The sequence below is a fragment of the Neoarius graeffei genome, chromosome 14, assembly GCF_027579695.1.
Source record: "Neoarius graeffei isolate fNeoGra1 chromosome 14, fNeoGra1.pri, whole genome shotgun sequence".
NCBI classification, from domain to species: domain Eukaryota; kingdom Metazoa; phylum Chordata; class Actinopteri; order Siluriformes; family Ariidae; genus Neoarius; species Neoarius graeffei.
This window is the reverse complement of record NC_083582.1, coordinates 51891043-51912132: the sequence shown is the minus strand read 5'-3', so window position 1 is coordinate 51912132 and position 21090 is coordinate 51891043. Positions and strand designations below refer to the sequence as shown.

The following is a 21090-nucleotide window of genomic DNA, read 5'->3' as shown; positions in this document are numbered from 1 at the left end:
AGGAACTTAATCCATATGGCCTTTCTTGATACATCACTGCAGTTTAGCATAGAGACTTTCAATCTCACGTTTGAAGAACTTGCTGAGATCACCTCTTTTAGCCTTTAGCGTTGGTGTAAGAAGGCCATTCTCTACAGTGAACTGCTCAGGGTGGAGATGCAGGTCTTTCACCTGAGTGATAGAAAAAGTCAGCAGCATTAGTAATGTTTCTTTTGTGTATATCTACAGTGTCCTCTACAATAATTGGCGCCCCTTGTAAAGATTAGTTTAAAAAAAAAAAGGTTAGAAAAAAATCCACATTTTGGTGAAGTAGCTTCATCTCACACTGAAAAATTGATAAAAATTAATTGAAATTATTGTATTCAGAGAAAAACTAATCCCTCATCAATAAATAATTATTTTCATCAAAAACACGCACCCCTATTACTGGCACCCCTAGAAATTATAGTGAACACAGTGTAACTGAAGCATGTTTCCAATTTAATATGTGCATTTTTTAACTGATTGGAGTGTGTAGAAACTTTCAAGCTGTAATCCATGACTTCCTGATTAACTTGGGTATGAATATGACATGACACAGAGGCCAAATTCCCTTAGTCATCCAAACAAACATAAGCGCTTGAGGTTTGTGAAATACTGCTAGAACTTTGACTGGAACCATGCTCTGTGGTCTGATGCAACAAAAATTATGCTTTTTTGGCAACGAACACTCAAGGTGAGGTTTGGTGTAAATAGAAGAATAGCTATAATGAAAATAACCCAATCCCAACTGTAAAATATGGTGGAAGTTCTGTGATGTGTAGGGCCATTTTTCCTCCAAAGGCCCTGGAAACCTTGTTAGGGTACATGGCATATGGACTCCATGAAATACCAGGACATTTAAAATTAAAATCTGGCTGCCTCTGCCAGGAAATACGTAAAACTGGGTCGTCACTGGATCTTCCAGCAGGACATCCGAAGCATATGTCCAGATCAACATAGAAATGGTTATCTGAGCACAGAATCAAGCTTCTGCCATGAACATGTCAGTCCCCTGACCTGAACCCCATTGAAAACCTGCATATTGAGCTGAAGAGGAGGGTGCACAAGAGAGAGCCGAGGGCCCTGGATGATCTGGAAAGATTGTGTAAAGAGGAATGGTCTCAGATGCCCTGCTCTGTATCTCCAACCTTATTACTGGTAAAGGGAGGTTGTACAAAGTATTAAATACAGACGTGCCAATAATAGTGGCATGTGTGCTTTTGGTGAAAATAATTATGTGATGGATTTGTTTTTCTCAGAATTAATCTATTTCACTTAAAGGTTGGACTTTTCTCTTTTTTTTCCAGTGTGAGATGAAGCTACTTCACCAAAAGGTGGATTTTTTTCTAACCCTTTTACGAATCTTTACAAGGAGCGCCAACAATCATGGTGAGCACTGTATGTAACACCATCTCTTTAGGAAGATATACAGTTGATTGCTTACTCCGCCATCTTTTTCAGATATAAAAATGTCATTTACTTGTTCAAAGGATTTCAGCCCTGCTTCACATCCCAGCTTTACAAGGTCAGAGAGGATAGCCTTCTTAATTTGCTATAAAGGAAGAAAAAAAAAATGACATTATACTCCAGAGGTGGGTGTATCCATGAGGGAGCATGTTATATTCACCAACTAGATTATAAGTAATTATGGTTTGTTCAACAAGAACCCACAAGTTTTTGATCTGAATGAAAATAATAAAGTTGCACATTAGCTAATACATAGAATGTACTATATGTACACGGCTACAAAATATCTGAAAGGATATACGCAGAACCATGGCCTCACTTTCGTTTATAAATGCCTTGAGACCTCAAGAATGGCATAGGAATAGTTTTAAGTGTTAACAATAAATCTAATATAGTCATTTTTATAATTAAAGTGATTCATATAGGTAGCGGTCTGAGTGAATGACCTCGACGTCCGTAACGTCACAGCAGGAAGTCTATCGGTCTCATCGTCATTTCCGTTATACTAAAACACAGAGCTGACTGCAACTCCGATCCTCTATTTTGATCTAATTTATTGCCATGCCATGTAGATGTGCCATCAACACGACAGAAGGTGGATTTACGTTGCATTCATGGCCCAAGAATGTTCAAACTGCAAAGATTTGGACGTGTTTTGCAAGAAGTTCACGGGCACATTGGGCGCCTACAAAGTGGTCTCTCCTCTGCTCTGCACATTTTACTGAAGACTCATACAAGACCTCTGATCTGTTGAGGAGCATTGGCTATAAGCCCGTATTGAAAGAAGGTGCAGTACCAACAATTAAATAAAACTACAAGAAAAGGAAAGGATTTATTTAATTTATTTTTTTAAAGGAAAGTTCAGGGCGGCACGGTGGTGTAGTGGTTAGCACTGTCACCTCACAGCAAGAAGGTCCGGGTTCGAGCCCCGTGGCCGGTGAGGGCCTTTCTGTGCGGAGTTTGCATGTTCTCCCTGTGTCCCTGTAGGTTTCCTCCGGGTGCTCCGGTTTCCCCCACAGTCCAAAGACATGCAGGTTAGGTTAACTGGTGACTCTAAATTGACCGTAGGTGTGAATGTGAGTGTGAATGGTTGTCTGTGTCTATGTGTCAGCCCTGTGATGACCTGGCGACTTGTCCAGGGTGTACCCCGCCTTTCGCCCATAGTCAGCTGGGATAGGCTCCAGCTTGCCTGCGACCCTGTAGAACAGGATAAAGTGGCTAGAGATAATGAGATAAGATGAAGGAAAGTTCAGTTGCACCAGTTCTCCTGGAGTGTGAGCCAAGGATTGTTGGTAAAACCCGGGACGAAACATATCACTCAGGCAGTGACCTCCACGCAGTTGTTGCTAAAACCTGTGACGTTCTGTTCCATCCCGGGTTTTAGTAATTGCCTGAGCTGAGCAGTAATGGCGGAGTACTCAGTATGGAGAAAATGGAGAATGAGTGGAGCAGCCGTCTGATTTCTTCATTGGATATTGCTGCCATCTCGCCCTTACGTGCAAGAAGCAAATGAGCGGAGAACTGAACGAACAACTGAAAGTCAGATTGTTTCAAAACAATCGGCCACAAGATCGGTCTTCAAGAAGCGAGAACACAGACGGGTAAGCTCCGACTCTCATTTGGATATAAAACAACAAAAACACATTGTTTACCTGCATTTAGATTAATACAACCCCGATTCCAAAAAAGTTGGGACAAAGTACAAATTGTAAATAAAAATGGAATGCAATGATGTGGAAGTTTCAAAATTCCATATTTTATTCAGAATAGAACATAGATGACATATCAAATGTTTAAACTGAGAAAATGTATAATTTAAAGAGAAAAATTAGGTGATTTTAAATTTCATGACAACAACACATCTCAAAAAAGTTGGGACAAGGCCATGTTTACTACTGTGAGACATCCCCTTTTCTCTTTACAACAGTCTGTAAACATCTGGGGACTGAGGAGACAAGTTGCTCAAGTTTAGGGATAGGAATGTTAACCCATTCTTGTCTAATGTAGGATTCTAGTTGCTCAACCGTCTTAGGTCTTTTTGTCGTATCTTCCGTTTTATGATGCGCCAAATGTTTTCTATGGGTGAAAGATCTGGACTGCAGGCTGGCCAGTTCAGTACCCGGACCCTTCTTCTACACAGCCATGATGCTGTAATTGATGCAGTATGTGGTTTGGCATTGTCATGTTGGAAAATGCAAGGTCTTCCCTGAAAGAGACTTCGTCTGGATGGGAGCATATGTTGCTCTAGAACCTGGATATACCTTTCAGCATTGATGGTGTCTTTCCAGATGTGTAAGCTGCCCATGCCACACGCACTAATGCAACCCCATACCATCAGAGATGCAGGCTTCTGAACTGAGCGCTGATAACAACTTGGGTCATCCTTCTCCTCTTTAGTCCGAATGACACGGCGTCCCTGATTTCCATAAAGAACTTCAAATTTTGATTCGTCTGACCACAGAACAGTTTTCCACTTTGCCACAGTCCATTTTAAATGAGCCTTGGCCCAGAGAAGACGTCTGCGCTTCTGGATCATGTTTAGATATGGCTTCTTCTTTGAACTATAGAGTTTTAGCTGGCAACGGCAGATGGCACGGTGAATTGTGTTCACAGATAATGTTCTCTGGAAATATTCCTGAGCCCATTTTGTGATTTCCAATACAGAAGCATGCCTGTATGTGATGCAGTGCCGTCTAAGGGCCCGAAGATCACGGGCACCCAGTATGGTTTTCCGGCCTTGACCCTTACACACAGAGATTCTTCCAGATTCTCTGAATCTTTTGATGATATTATGCACTGTAAATGATGATATGTTCAAACTCTTTGCAATTTTACACTGTCAAACTCCTTTCTGATATTGCTCCACTATTTGTCGACGCAGAATTGGGGGATTGGTGATCCTCTTCCCATCTTTACTTCTGAGAGCCGCTGCCACTCCAAGATGCTCTTTTTATACCCAGTCATGTTAATGACCTATTGCCAATTGACCTAATGAGTTGCAATTTGGTCCTCCAGCTGTTCCTTTTTTGTACCTTTAACTTTTCCAGCCTCTTATTGCCCCTGTCCCAACTTTTTTGAGATGTGTTGCTGTCATGAAATTGCAAATGAGTCAATATTTGGCATGAAATTTCAAAATGTCTCACTTTTGACATTTGATATGTTGTCTATGTTCTATTGTGAATACAATATCAGTTTTTGAGATTTGTAAATCATTGCATTCCGTTTTTATTTACAATTTGTACTTTGTCCCAACTTTTTTGGAATCGGGGCTGTGCATGTAACTTATATTATGTGTTTAAGTTACCAGTATAAGATTATTTAATTTGCTTCAGAATGCGATTGTCTCAGTTCATCTGATTATTTAATTAGCCTTTTACATTTTATCAGTGAAAATACATGCATGTACATGTATGTTGCATAAGTTAATAACACCCATCCTGTTTTAATGAGAGTCAACCCACAGTCAATGAAGTCAAATCAGTCAGTAACGGTATTTCTTACTTTCACCATAAATTTTTATTTATATGACTTTGGTCTATAGTTGTCAAAGGCCTCAGCCTTAAAACCGGTTACCGCAGTGACGTCACGCACTCTGGGCTGACTGGCTCAGCGGGGCAGCTCAAATGCCAACTTTGCGGTCGATTTTAACTCTCAAAAATATGTATTTTTAATTCACATTTATGCAGCATACAAGAGTCAAGGGTGGAGATACGATCCACTCAGAAATTTATTTAAAAATAAAGGTTCTGCGTATATCCTCTAAGAAAGAGAAATTGCACCTTACATGTCTCTTTGGTGTACCTGTGGTATGTATACATTAGAAATGAGACACTGATAGAAACTTACGAAAGCCATTTCTACAGAGCCCGAACAGGTCATGCATGCTGAGCAAGCATTTCTCAATCATGTGGGTGTGACCTCTTCAGTGTGATTTACACGAATCTCAACAATTGAAATGTTGTTAGGTTGAATATAAACAGCTCTGTAAGCTAGCTGGCACTACTAAGTGTTAGTTAAAGTTAACTAGGTTAGTTAACTAGCAATGCATCTGCTTGTATCAACAAATATGAACCAAAATGCAAAAAAAAAAAAGAGGCTAAGTTGGGAATCAAATTAATGACAGTGTCATTACTTGTAATGATAATGAAAAGAATCATTATTTTTTTCTGTAATAGAAATTTGAAGCTTTCTCACATTAGTGCTACCTGCCTGAAAAGTTAGCATACAGTCCCAATACATTAAAAGATAGCCACATGTCTTGTAGTACTCCACTGATTGTCTTGGACTTTGTGTTTTCTAAAGTGCTGGGCTCTTTAAAAGGTTGAAAGGGCACCTGTTGAGATAACAGCTTGAGATCAAGAAGCAAATTGATGCAGCTACATTTTTTTTACTCAGGTAACTTCTTTAATACATCTCTCAGAATCTTTCGGTAGTACTGCTGCAGTACATTTTTTTAACTGATGACAAAATTCTAACAATCATGGACCCCTAATAGTAGGCTCATTGAATATCAAGTGATATGTTTGAAATATATACAGTGTTGCTTGAAAATTTGTGAACCCTTTAGAATTTTCTATATTTCTGCATAAATATGGCCTAAAATATCATCAGATTTTCACACAAATCCTAAAAGTAGATAAAGAGAAACCAGCTAAACAAATGAGACAAAAATATTATACTTGGTCATTTATTTATTGAGGAAAATCATCCAATATTACATATCTGTGAGTGGCAAAAGTATGTGAACCTTTGCTTTCAGTGATGTGACCCCCTTGTGCAGCAATAACTGCAACTAAACGATTCCGGTAACTGTTGATCAGTCCTGCACACCGGCTTGGAGGAATTTTAGCCCATTCCCCCGTACAGAACAGCTTCAACTCTGGGATGTTGGTGGGTTTCCTGACATGAACTGCTCGCTTCAGGTTCTTCCACAACATTTCGATTGGATTAAGGTCAGGACTTTGACTTGGCCATTCCAAAACATTATTCTTCTTTAACCATTCTTTGTTAGAACGACTTGTGTGCTTAAGGTCGTTGTCTTGCTGCATGACCCACCTTCTCTTGAGATTCAGTTCATGGACAGATGTCCTGACGTTTTCCTTTACAATTCGCTGGTATAATTCAGAATTCATTGTTCCATCAATGATGGCAAGCTGTCCTGGCCCAGATGCAGCAAAACGGGACCAAACCATGATTCTACCACCACCATGTTTCACAGATGGGATAAGGTTCTTATGCTGGAATGCAGTGTTTTCCTTTCTCCAAACATAACGCTTCTCATTTAAACCAGAAAGTTCTATTTTGGTCTCATCCATCCACAAAACATTTTTCCATTAGCCTTCTGGCTTGTCCACGTGATCTTTAGCAAACTGCAGACGAGCAGCAATGGTTTTTTTGGAGAGCAGTGGCTTTCTCCTTGCAACCCTGCCATGCACACCATTGTTGCTCAGTGTTCTCCTGATGGTGGACTCATGAACATTAACTTTAGCCAATGTGAGAGAGGCCTTCAGTTGCTTAGAAGTTACCCTGGGGTCCTTTGTGACCTTGCCAACTATTACATGCCTTGCTCTTGGAGTGATCTTTGTTGATCGACCACTCCTGGGGAGGGTAACAATGGTCTTGAATTTTCTCCATTTGTACACAGTCTGTCTAACGGTGGATTGGTGGAGTCCAAACTCTTTAGAGATGGTTTTGTAACCTTTTCCAGCTTTCTCAGGTCCTCAGAAATCTCCTTTGTTCATGCCATGATACGCTTCCACAAATATGTCTTGTGAAGAGCAGACTTTGATAGATCCCTGTTCTTTAAATAAAACAGGGTGCCCACACACACCTGATTGTCACCCCATTGATTGAAAACACCTGACTCTAATTTCACCTTCAAATTAACTGCTAATCCTAGAGGTTCACATACTTTTGCCATTCACAGATATGCAATATTGGATGATTCTCCTCAATAAATAAATGACCAAATATAATATTTTTGTCTCATTTGTTTGACTGGGTTCTCTTTATCTACTTTTAGGACTTGTGTGAAAATCTGATGATGTTTTAGGTCATATTTATGCAGAAATATATAAAATTCTAAAGGGTTCACAAACTTTCAAGCACCACTATATATATATATATATATATATATATATATATATATAAGATTGTACAGGGGGCGGCACGGTGGTGTAGTGGTTAGCGCTGTCGCCTCACAGCAAGAAGGTCCAGGTTCAAGCCCCGTGGCCGGCGAGGGCCTTTCTGTGCGGAGTTTGCATGTTCTCCCCGTGTCCGTGTGGGTTTCCTCCGGGTGCTCCGGTTTCCCCCACAGTCCAAAGACATGCAGATTAGGTTAACTGGTGACTCTAAATTGACCGTAGGTGTGAATGTGAGTGTGAATGGTTGTCTGTGTCTATGTGTCAGCCCTGTGATGACCTGGCGACTTGTCCAGGGTGTACCCCGCCTTTCGCCCATAGTCAGCTGGGATAGGCTCCAGCTTGCCTGCGACCCTGTAGAAGGATAAAGCGGCTAGAGATAATGAGATGAGATGAGATGAGATTGTACAGGGTATCAGACCTGGTTTTTACATAGTTCCTCCAATGAACCCTTAACTCCAAGCTTCTCAGCCAAACTAGGTAGTATCTCAGCATCTGGCACCACAATGGCCACTAAGCAGGACTACAAATAGAAGAGAATTGACATGTACAGTATACTGAACTCTCCAAAAGTTCACTGCATATCATTAAAATCATTTCTATAATTAAGATTGAAGAGGTACTGCTTACTTGCAAACTGTCCCCATGAACAAATACTTGAGCAACTGAACCACATCGAACGTAAACATTCTCAATCTTTTCAGGAGCAATGTACTCGCCTTGGGCCAGTTTGAAAATGTTCTTCTTTCTGTCAATGATCTTCAAAACCCCATTCTAGTAAATTGTATAAAACCACACCATTAATGCAATTTAAGCAAAAATTTAAATATGGGGCAGACAAAATGTAGATAATAACTAGGAATGATGTACAGACAATCAAACAAAACATGATATGAAAAATATTATATAATCTAATAATAGAGAATAATAGAGTATTCCATATGTCTAATATTGATTTAACCATTTCCTAGGACTTAATGATTCAGTATTAAAAAACGAATCCCACCGGAAGCCATTTGCCAATGTCTCCAGTGTGTAACCATCCATCTTGGTCAAGGGCCTCAGCTGTCCTCTCTGGATCATTCAAATATCCACAGAACACATTCTTCCCTTTTATACAAACCTAAGACACAAATCATTATAGATACACTGTAAAGACCAACCATTATAGATCTTCGTGTTGAGGAAAAGATGCTCATATTACCTCTCCTTCACCATCAGACATGAAATAGTTCATCTCCTCGACATCTACTAGTTTGACCACATTACATGGAACAGGTACTCCAACATGTCCTAAACAAAAAAGCATGTTGAATGATACAGATGGTACATTTAAGTCCATTTGAGTATACATGACCCTCAAACATGCATATGTTGCTGTTAAATAGGGTGATTTTACAATGGAAACATACCAGCAGTCCAGTCCCCAGGCAGGGAGATGGTGCAGCCAGCTGTGCATTCGGTTTGGCCATATGCCTCAAATATCTGGAAATCAGGTCAGAGACTCAGGTCAGCTCTGGGTCACTGAGATAAGTAAGCATACACAGATGTCCTGTGTTACTATCCTGTGTCCTAATCTCAATGACAGACACAGTGACCACTAAATAAATGTACTGTAGTTTTGACATTCACATTTAATTAACCCCTTAAACCCTGATCAATTGGTGTGTCCAGATTAAAACTCATGGCTCTTAAAGCTACACACCCTCGCCTATTAGTTTCACTATAGTTCATGCATGTTTCAAAGTAGTTACTGAATAGTAAGCTTCCCATTTAAAATAATAAATAAAAATGGGTATGTATATAGTTTTAACCTGGTGACAGGTTTGTAGAATCCTTTGCTTGACAACCATAAGGAAATGTTGAAACCGAGGAAAATTTTTTCACCTGGCAACCGAGACAGGCCCTGAGGAAGCTGAGTACAGCAGGTGAAATGGGAGCAGCACCTGTCACCATCACCCGCACAGATCCCCCAAGAGATTCCTGGAGCCAGAGACACATACAAGCATTCAAGATCAAGATCAGTGACTGGTTTCATTACCATTTCAATACTTTCTTCTCCAGTGCTGGAAAGCGAACTTCCTTTGCTTAGAAATGTTCCATCAGTGCTATAAACGAAACCCTGAGAAACATTGTGGCCAGATGTATTTTTATGTCTGATATGGATACCTGCACTTTGTGAAAGAGAAGCTTGTCCCATATGCTGTCGTTTCTGATGATGCCCCGTTTCACCTCTGCATGTTTCCTTTCAATGGCAAAGTTCAGGAACCATTTCTTGAATGGAGTCTGGGCCCCACTTTGAATCTGAAAGAATGAAGGGAAGGTCAGCTTAACAACGAAATGTCTGTGTATAGGCTAAAGATCATTTCAGGGTCTTTTACTAGACTAGATATAGACTAGGGTGGCGTGGTGGTGTAGTGGTTAGCATGGTTGCCTCACAGCAAGAAGGTTCCGGGTTCGAACCCAGTGGCTGGCGAGGGCCTTTCTGTGCGGAGTTTGCATGTTCTCCCCATGTCTGCGTGGGTTTCCTCCGGGTGCTCCGGTTTCCCCCACAGTCCAAAGACATGCAGTTAGGTTGACGTGGGGCGGCCTTGGGCTGAGGTGCCTTTGAGCAAGGTACCTGACCCCTGACTGCTCCCTGGGCGCTCTGGTGTGGCTGCCCACTGCTCTGAGTGTGTGTGTGTTCACTGCTTCAGATGGGTTAAATGCAGAGGATGAATTTCACTGTGCTTGAAATGTGCATGTGACTAATAAGGGTTTCTTCTTATATAGTTTCCATATCATCAGGCATCACATGAAGGACGCTTCACTAACGTGTGTGTGAAAGAGAGGGCGGACAAAAAAAAATACCTTGTCATATACACGATTGAGAAGACGTGGAACAACTGGGAAAACTGTGGGCTTCAGGGTTTTCATGTCATCAGGAAGCAGTCTGATGTCTCCTTGAAAGAAGCCTACCCTTCCACCCACACCATACAACACTGTCTAGCAGACGTACACAAACACAGCACTGAGTTCAGCATGGGCTCAGCACAATTATTAGTTAGGCAACTATAACAATAAATAGAAACTCATATCGCAAAGTAATCAGATATGCCACTGAATTAAAGTGCTATGTAGTACTTTCAAAGTAGCTACTGAATAGTAAGCATAGAAACCCATACCTGTACAACTCTCTCAAACATGTGAGCCAGCGGCAGGAACGAGATCAACACATCAGTGGACAGTGGTGTGAAGGCAGACTAAGGTAAATGTGAATTTATTTTTAGCATTATTTCAACAGAAACTCATCTCATGGGCTAATATCACTGATAACAAAACCAGCAATGACTCTCTTGGCAACCACAATGACATACAATACCTCAAAGCTTTTAACAAAGCTAGCAGCATCTGCCACTACATTCTCATGGGTTAACATGGCTCCCTTTGGATCACCTGAAAAAGATGATGAAATTGTACTGCAGCTGTATGTCTAACGTCTTACCGTTACTGAAATAAATGTGGGGAAAAAACACATTCAGAAATGTTGTAGCACCAGCATTTTAAGCAAAACAAATGGTCTTTTGTGGTTTGTGTTATGTAGTTATGATATTATCATAGGTGGGGATGTATACTCACCAGTAGTGCCACTGGTAAAGCACACAATACTCAGGTCTTCTGGCTTTGGTGGCTAGAGATAGAAAATGAACATATTTGATATTTATTTTTCTGCAAACATTATTACTTTTATATTTCTTCAATATTGCTTACAAAAGGCACAGTACTCAAATAAATAACTTACAACTGGCTTTCGAAGATTATCTTTCCCAAGAACCTAAAATGCAAAAATATATTTTAAGGTCAGTTGTGAGTAACTGCATTGAAATTATCGAAATAGTTGCACAACTTTCCTAAATGTGTTTTTGGAGATTACCTCCATATCCTTGAGACTCAGGATTTCCACTGCACACTTGGACGCTCGTTCTATCACAGCAGCATCAAATGGGTCCATAACAATAATAGTTTTAAGCACAGAAGTAAGACCTTTTTCACAGTTTGCAAGAAGAGTCTCCACTTTGTCCTGCTTGTCACAAAGTACTGTAGATATGCTGGCTGTAAAGGACAGAAATAGACGACAATCAGGATCCTATTTCAAGTTCCAGCGTAAATAGTAAAGTGCACTCTCAGAAGGAATGTATAGGAAAATTATATATTTTGTGCCAATACTAAATAAACTTGGGTGTCACGGTGGTGTAGTGGTTAGTGCTGTCGCATCACAGCAAGAAGGTCTGGGTTTGAGCCCCGTGGCCAGCGAGGGCCTTTCTGTGTGGAGTTTGCATGTTCTCCCCGTGTCCGCGTGGGTTTCCTCTGGGTGCTCCGGTTTCCCCCACAGTCCAAAGACATGCAGGTTAGGTTAACTGGTGACTCTAATGCCGCTTTTCCACTACCAACGCGGCTGAGCCGTGCCGTGCTGAGTCGGGCTGAGTCAAGCTGAGTGGGGCTGTTGGAGTTGCATTTCGACTACAACCACGCTGAACCGTGCTGGCTGGAAGTGGGTGGGCACATTGGGTGGAGTTAGCGAAAGTGGGTGAACGTCACGTGATGTCGTTAGGCGGCGCAAACAGTGACATCAGTGACCTTTTAAGCGGTAGTCTCACAACCCGGAGAGTAAACAATAAACATGGAGGACATGGAGTCGTTAGTGTTGCTGGTCTTGGTGCTGTGGCTTGTTGTCACCGACAACGCCAACAGATACTGGCAAGAGCGTATAGATGAGGCGAGGCGCATAAGGCTTCATAATTCTCGTAATTCGTAATTCTTCTTCGTCCGGGTTTACGGTGTTTACAGATCCCAGCGTGCTCACGGGGCGTGTGAGGACACTCCTCCTCACCAATCAGTGCACAGGGGAGTGTCTCCTCACGCCCCCAGCCTCACTCAGCTCGGTTTGGCTCGCTTCAGCCCCACTCCAAAACCGTGCGTGTTTTGGGGGCTGAGCAGGGCTGAAGCGAGCTGAGTCGTGCTGTTTTTAGATAGTCGAAACGCGAGCCGTGTCGGGCTGAAGTGAGCTGAAGCGAGCTGAAAAAGGGTAGTGGAAAAGGGCCATAAATTGACCGTAGGTGTGAATGGTTGTCTGTGTCTATGTGTCAGCCCTGTGATGACCTGGCGACTTGTCCAGGGTGTACTCCGCCTTTTGCCCGTAGTCAGCTGGGATAGGCTCCAGCTTGCCTGCGACCCTGTAGAACAGGATAAAGTGGCTAGAGAGAACACGATGAAATAAGATGAGCAGCCAGCCTGTAGTCTGATAATGACATCGACTTTTCATTTTATTGTATATGGTTGGGGCGGCACGGTGGTGTAGTGGTTAGCACTGTCGCCTCACAGCAAGATGGTCCTGGGTTCGAGCCCAGTGGCCGACAGGGGCCTTTGTGTGGAGTTTGCATGTTCTCCCCGTGTCTGCGTGGGTTTCCTCCGGGTGCTCTGGTTTCTCTCACAGTTCAAAGATATGCAGGTTAGACTAATTAGTGGCTCTAAATTGACCATGAGTGTGAATGGTTGTTTGTCTTTGTGTCAGCCCTGCGATGACCTGCTGACTTGTCCAGGGTGTAACCCCCCAGCCCATAGTCAGCTGGGATAGGCTCCAGCTTGCCTGCGACCCTACAGATAATGGATGGATGTATATGGTTGTACATAAAATATAATTTTACATTATAATCACTTCACTATGCAAATCACTAAAAAAAATATCTGCACGTCGGTGGTCATTGAACGCCTCTGAACATTCTCTCTGTTTTTCAAAGATGATGTGAACAACACTGCTAACGCCAGCCATTTAGAAGCTCGTCAGCACTTATTACTATTCACAGTATAAAATGCCGGCCTTTTGTGGATAAGACTGAAGACCCCTGTTTACAAACCCCTGAAAATCTGTGGAATGATAGTAACTCAAGTGAGGAAATTTTAATTAAAGGGGTTACTCAAGTAGTGTTACATTAACGCTAGCTCTCTCTATCTTCAGCTTAAATAATGTTAGCTTGTTACTTGTTTTTAACAACTATATTCAATGTGCTCTTGAAGCAGGTAAAGACTGGTTTATGTTGTAGTTACAGTAGTAGTTGATTGGGTTTGGTTGGTAAGTGTGTGTCTCATGCATGGTGTCACCGGGTAATGCTAACTTTAGCCAGCGTGTGTGATAAACATCATGGGACTTGTATAACATCAAAACTGCCATTTTGACAGGGAGAGGATTTGTGCCGGTGACAGGTAACAAAATGTGTGACGTAAGTTGTAATTGAAATTATTTTTTAATGTATATTTGCATACAAAAACGATATTGTCTGCTGCTGTTATTTTTAATCCTGGTTTAGTTTGGTTTTTAACAGAACTGTTAGACAGTTTATTTTACTCTAGATTAACTTTAGATGTTCAGACAAATTTGCTAACTTTAATGTCAAAATGGCACAGGCAGCTAATTTACGTGCCACAAATAGTGGGGATATTTTTTAAGTACTGTTGCTTAGCTTGCAAGATGGAAATTTAACTTGTGAGATATTTTATGTAGTTGTGTGATGTTTTTATTAGCATTTAGTTTGTACTTGGCATCATTAAAGAGTCTGGCTAGAACTATAAGTTTTACTAAATATTCAGCATCTTGAGGCGGAATATTTTTTCTTATTCTTGCTAACCATCTAACTTTTCTCATCTCATTATCTGTAGCCGCTTTATCCTGTTCTACAGGGTCGCAGGCAAGCTGGAGCCTATCCCAGCTGACTACGGGCGAAAGGCGGGGTACACCCTGGACAAGTCGCCAGGTCATCACAGGGCTGACACATAGACACAGACAACCATTCACACTCACATTCACACCTACGGTCAATTTAGAGTCACCAGTTAACCTAACCTGCATGTCTTTGGACTGTGGGGGAAACCGGAGCACCCGGAGGAAACCCACACGGACACGGGGAGAACATGCAAACTCCACACAGAAAGGCCTTCGCCAGCCACGGGGCTCGAACCCGGACCTTCTTGCTGTGAGGCGACAGCGCTAACCACTACACCACCGTGCCGCCTCTAACTTTTCTATATAGCTAAATAAAATGTACCTCATATAGCCATGGCTAGCTTAATCCAATTATTTCCTATGATGATAATCCCTTTAAAGGTCCCATGGCATGAAATTTTCACTTTCTGAGGTTTTTTAACATTAAAATTAGTTCCTCTGACCTTCTTAAGTCACCCCAGTGGCTAGAAATTTCATAATGTGTAAACCAAACTATGCCCAACATTTGAGAATGGCGCGTCAAAATGGCGCGTTGATAAACTCTTCCCTTGCCGACGTCAGCAAGGGAGATGATCCCCACGCCCCCCCCTCTGGATTCCCACCCACTGTATGGATTGCCCGCCCAACTCAAAAGTTGCTGTTTGTCCTACCAAGCCTACTGTGCATGCGCGAAGCCTACTGCGCATGCGCAGAACACATGACTACATTTTGTAGTGAGGAGCCCATAGAAGACACAATGGAAATTGCGCTGTACATGGATGTGACAACACAGAAAGGAGTCTGTTTTTACTGCTGACGGGAGAGCCCCTGAAGACGCAGTGGCTTAATTTTATTTACTTCAATAATACGCCGTCGAGTCTACCTAAGACGGTGTATGTTTGTCAGAAGCATTTTCCTGATGAATGTTTCCACAACTTGGGACAGTAGGGCAGGTTTTGCACATCAACTGTCACTGAAGCCTGGGTCCGTACCAAGCATCCCTGCCGCATCAGCCACAAACACCGAACAAGTAAGTGAATAACTGGTCATTTTGCCGTGTTTTAAAATCGGTGCGTTAGCCTAGCAATGGCTACATTAGCTGTGCAGCTAACCGCTTCCTGCAGTTAGCCAGGTACATGGGCTCAAGTTGTACCATTTTTTTAGACAGGGCGGACGGACCAGGGCATTCGCCCACCTGGCCGTGCCCAACGAGGAGCGCTCTCGGCCGGCTTGGGAGGCAGACGGCAGCCCCTCCTGGAAGTGCAGTTTTACCATGGGCCTCATGCGGAAAAAAATGACAAAGTCCCACTGCTCAGTTTTACCATGGGCCTCAGGCGGGAAAAAATGACAAAGTCCCACTGCTCAGTTTTACCATGGGCCTCAGGCAGGAAAAAATGACAAAGTCCCAGTTTTACCATGGGCTCGAGTTGTACCATTTTTTTAGACAGGGTGGACGGACCAGGGCATTCGCCCGCCTGGCCGTGCCCGACGAGGAGCGCTCTCGGCCGGCTTGGGAGGCAGACGGCAGCCCCTCCCCCCCCATGGCACGCCCCCACCGTCTACCCTTCCCCACCTCCTGCTTCTCATTAGCAAAACAACGCACTGGGAAAAGCGCTGAAATGGGGCTTTCTCCCAGGAGGCTATATCTACGTACCGAGGGTTCATTTCGAGAAAGGCTGCGGATATAACATCCGGAAGCCTCCACGAGCCCATTTAAAGCATCAACAAACCACCATGCCATGGGCCCTTTAATACAAATACATGTAAGAAAATATACCGTATTTTTCGGACTACAAGTCGCACTTTTTTTCATGGTTCGGCTGGCCATGCGACTTATACTCCGGTGCGAAGTCCGGAAAATACGGTACTTCAGATCTGTAAGAATGTTAGTGTATGAATGTGTAGCCATGGCCTAAAGGTTAGAGAAGCAGCTTTGGGACCAAAAGGTTGCTGGTTCAATTCCCTGGACCAGTAGGAATGACTGAATTGCCCTTGAGCAACCCCAGCTGCTCCCTGGGTGTTGTAGCTTAGCTGCCCACTGCTCTTGGTATGTGTGCTCACATCCCCAGATGGGTTAGCCTGGAAAATCCCATGCTGCTTTGCACAATCGTTACTGGTCTGGTGTTACCCAGACTACAGGTGGGTTAATACAGAGAAAGAATTTCAGTATGATTCATGTGATGTATAAAGGCTTAAAGTGTAGTTGCAGCCTTATGTTACCTAACATTAAGTGGATAGATTTTATGTTCAGGGAGGAAACAAGCTATGATATCAGCTTTATAATAATAATAAGTTAAATTTATATAGCGCCTTTCGAAAAACCCAAGGACGCTTTACAATTATAGACAAGGAAAGAAAAAATATATATTTGTGTGTAAAATATTGTAAAATAAAAGTGGCTGCTGAATTATCTGTCTAAATGTTAACATTTTGTTAATTTATTATGGAGTAAATGGACTAATATGAAGATGATCCTTGGCTAGTGATTTCTGTGTCCTTGGATGATCAGATCTACATCAATCCAAGGTACAAAGTTTTGAAATAAGTGAAATGTAGAAGGTGTGGCTGTGTGTCCTGTTGCCTGATGAAATTGGAAAAATAACTGTTTTGTCCTATGTCGGACATTTCCTTTATCACTGCTGAAATTCTATTCTATGAATTTGTATTTTTATATTCTGCAGTTTGATTTCTGTGAATCTTATTGTTAATACTTCATGATAATAAATGTGTTGAATTTATAGTGTATTATTGTCATTAACTAATTTTGTGTTAAGTAACACTTTTTTGTGTAGGGTTTTAGGCATGTTTTGAACACAATGTGTGTTGCCAAGGACAGCACATAATGTGTTAATATTACACATTTACACAACTTCATGTTAACCTTCCTGACACATTCACCATGTTAAAATCATTCACACAGTGAATGTGTCAAAGTCAATACTAGCATTGTCCCAAAACTCACCCACTGATGTGTAAGAGTTTAATACAATTTATGTCAGTTTTAACACAGCCTTTCTAAGAGTGTGGTATACAGTGGTGCTTGAAAGTTTGTGAACCCTTTAGAATTTTCTATATTTCTGCATAAATATGACCTAAAACATCATCAGATTTTCACACAAGTCCTAAAAGTAGATAAAGAGAACCCAGTTAAACAAATGAGGCAAAAATATTATACTTGGTCATTTATTTATTAAGGAAAATCATCCAATATTACATATCTGTGAGTGGCAAAAGTATGTGAACCTTTGCTTTCAAATATCTGGTGTGACCCCCTTGTGCAGCAATAACTGCAACTAAACATTCCCGGTAACTGTTGATCAGTCCTGCACACCAGCTTGGAGGAATTTTAGCCCATTCCTCCGTACAGAACAGCTTCAACTCTGGGATGTTGGTGGGTTTCCTCACATGAACTGCTCGCTTCAGGTCCTTCCACAACATTTCGATTGGATTAAGGTCAGGACTTTGACTTGGCCATTCCAAAACATTAACTTTATCCTTCTTTAACCATTCTTTGGTAGAACGACTTGTGTGCTTAGGGTCGTTGTCTTGCTGCATGACCCACCTTCTCTTGAGATTCAGTTCATGGACAGATGTCCTGACATTTTCCTTTAGAATTCGCTGGTATAATTCAGAATTCATTGTTCCATCAATGATGGCAAGTCGTCCTGGCCCAGATGCAGCAAAACAGGCCCAAACCATGATACTACCACCACCATGTTTCATAGATGGGATAAGGTTCTGATGCTGGAATGCAGTATTTTCCTTTCTCCAAACATAACGCTTCTCATTTAAGCCAAAAAGTTCTATTTTGGTCTCATCCATCCACAAAACATTTTTCCAATAGCCTTCTGGCTTGTCCACATGATCTTTAGCAAACTGCAGATGAGCAGCAATGTTTTTTTTGGAGAGCAGTGGCTTTCTTCTTGCAACCCTGCCATGCACACCATTGTTGTTCAGTGTTATCCTGATGGTGGACTCATGAACATTAACATTAGCCAATATGAGAGAGACCTTCAGTTGCTTAGACGTTACCCTGGGGTCCTTTGTGACCTCATCGACTATTACATGCCTTGCTCTTGGAGTGATGTTTGTTGGTCGACCACTCCTGGGGAGGGTAACAATGGTCTTGAATTTCCTCCATTTGTACACAATCTGTCTGACTGTGGATTGGTGGAGTCCAAACTCTTTAGAGATGGTTTTATAACCTTTTCCAGTCTGATGAGCATCAACAACGCTTTTTCTGAGGTCCTCAGAAATCTCCTTTGTTCGTGCCATGATACACTTCCACAAACATGTGTTGTGAAGATCAGACTTTGATAGATCCCTGTTCTTTAAATAAAACAGGGTGCCCACTCACACCTGATTGTCATCCCATTAATTGAAAACACCTGACTCTAATTTCACTTTCAAATTAACTGCTAATCCTAGAGGTTCACATACTTTTGCCATTCACAAATATGTAATACTGGATAATTTTCCTCAAGAAATAAATGATCAAGTATAATATTTTTGTCTCATTTGTTTAACTGGGTTCTCTTTATCTACTTTTAGGACTTGTGTGAAAATCTGATGTTTTAGGTCATATTTATGCAGAAATATATAAAATTCTAAAGGGTTCACAAACTTTCAAGCACCACTGTATTTATGAATCTGAATATGACTATGAACTGTTGGTGAGTATGAACAGGAGATAAGCAATGTTTGTGTGTGTGTGTGGGGGGGGGGGGGGGGGGGACGACCTACAGGCAGTAGGATGTGCAAGACCAGATCTTTAATCTTGAATAATTCCAGCCTCATGGTTTTATTAAAGCTCAAGGGAATCCAGTTAGGTGTTACCTGTTCCAGTGAACACCTCTAATGAAGCTGAGAGGTAAGCAGGTCTAATTACCTCGGTTAATGATGAAGACAAGTGCCTCAGGACCCAGTGTATCATATAGAGGAACTGCCACCATGGAATAAGTATAGCAGGCCAGTTCAGAGATAATCCACTGCAAGGAACAGATATTGATCATCGTACAAAACCATTAATTGACCCCCATCTGTCACAGAATTGCTCTTTAAAAACATACTCCAATATTTATCTATTGTATCTGTAGTATACAGGCAATTACCATAAATGATAATTTCAGCACATTTCCCAGAAAGCATGTTACCCCAAACCTCACTTATAATTTAAACCTAAGGACAATTATGAAATTGTTTTGCTGAATAATTTAAATATTTTTTCTTGTCAATAAACGTTTCAAAAATGAGACATCACTAGAACAAAAAAAAAAAGTCTTAAGACATAAACGGTAAATGAATGTCTTACTGGAGCAACATAGTAAAAAGTATTTCCAGTTAGGTTTTGTGATATTCATGTATGACTATTAATAGTGAGTTATGAGTTAAGCCAGTTTTCCGTTTTATGATTTAAATTATAAAGTCAAATATACAATAAACTTTTCATTATAGAACATTTTTTCCAGTCGGTTAAAGCTGTTGCAGTTGGAATATCACCTCTGGCCGGTTTTGAGCAAAGATGCCAATGAATGATTTTGGTGAGGGCTCCAGTCCTCTGTGAAGCAGTCCAGAGCCCAAGTACTCAGCCCTATCTGAAACCTGCAGAAACCAAAGAGCACTACTGAAATGCAAACACCTTCTCACATTAAGCTCCTTCTATCCATGATGAACTTCAGCTACCACATATTCCCAATAGGAGTACCTGTTTGTATTTCAACCATTGGTATGGCTTCCCAGGCTTTCTGTGCCCCAAGCAAGGCCCATTTCCTGTGCAGATATTATAAATATGATAGAGCAGGGGTGAGACAGACATCCAGATGCTGGAGATTGTGCACTGCATTTGTCAAAGAACTGAACTAATGCTTTATGCTAATTATGAGTATATGTGATTGGAGGCATTTTACCTGAGACATGTAATCCCCTTTGGAAAACCTCATATAGAGTCTTGGCATCTTCGTATATATAGGATATTAAGCTGTCATCTTTTAGAATTGCATTCTTCCTGGCTCCACCCTGCAAATCAGTATTATAAGCATAAAATTGGTGAATAAGTAGTTATAGTGTTTACTAATTGTATTCCAATACCTAGTATCATTCAGTATTGTCACATGAAAAGCTCTCTTCTATGTCATTACATGTATGCATAATGTTTGCCCATTCTGTACAGTGCAGGTAGAAGGCTCTCACCGCAATGCCCACGGTCTGTCTATTCAGGTCGACAGGTGGGCGCAGGGGCTTGGGCCTGGTGTTGAGATAAGTCAAGGCGACTGCACCGAGACCAAACAAGAACACCAGTGCCGAGGTGGGCAATGGAGAGAATAGAAACTCAAATAAGAGCTCCATTCTGTCAGAACTGTTTGGGGGGGAAAGCACATAAAAATTCATTGAAATTCTTGAATAATTTATAATAATGAACAAATATCATGCTTTAACCCCATAGAATTCCTGGAAATGGTAATGTATTACCTACTTATCATAGCATTTGTGTACTTTTCCTGACAACCCACACATGGTCTCAACAGCCATCAGAACTTTAAGGGGTTAAGCTGAATAATTAAATGATAAATTAAGACTTTAAGGTATAACAATAAAGCCTGTTTCCATCCATTATCTGTAGCCGCTTATCCTGCTCTACAGGGTCGCAGGCAAGCTGGAGCCTATCCCAGCTGACTATGGGCGAGAGGCGGGGTACACCCTGGACAAGTCGCCAGGTTATCGCATGGC

At 41.5% G+C, this 21090-nt stretch overlaps 1 protein-coding gene across 3 annotated transcripts; it reads right to left on the bottom strand.

Annotated features, from left to right (window-relative positions):
• Positions 1–33: 33 nt before the first annotated feature.
• Positions 34–20709, bottom strand: acsl5 (acyl-CoA synthetase long chain family member 5). 3 transcript variants are annotated; one of them, XM_060939002.1, is made up of 20 exons: positions 20548–20709; positions 20271–20379; positions 20069–20133; positions 19864–19965; positions 19253–19352; positions 11542–11720; positions 11410–11442; positions 11247–11298; positions 10990–11063; positions 10793–10870; positions 10479–10613; positions 9798–9932; positions 9516–9611; positions 9041–9113; positions 8833–8921; positions 8635–8751; positions 8259–8402; positions 8050–8151; positions 1502–1573; positions 34–171 (listed from the first exon to the last, which is right to left on the bottom strand). In XM_060939002.1, exons 1-20 carry the CDS (start codon positions 20707–20709, stop codon positions 34–36), a joined length of 2055 nt encoding a protein of 684 aa, XP_060794985.1. The 3 variants fall into 3 exon arrangements, with proteins under 3 accessions (XP_060794985.1, XP_060794986.1, XP_060794987.1); XM_060939003.1 differs by having other exon boundaries at positions 20554–20709; XM_060939004.1 differs by lacking the exon at positions 19864–19965 and having other exon boundaries at positions 20548–20670.
• Positions 20710–21090: the final 381 nt, after the last annotated feature.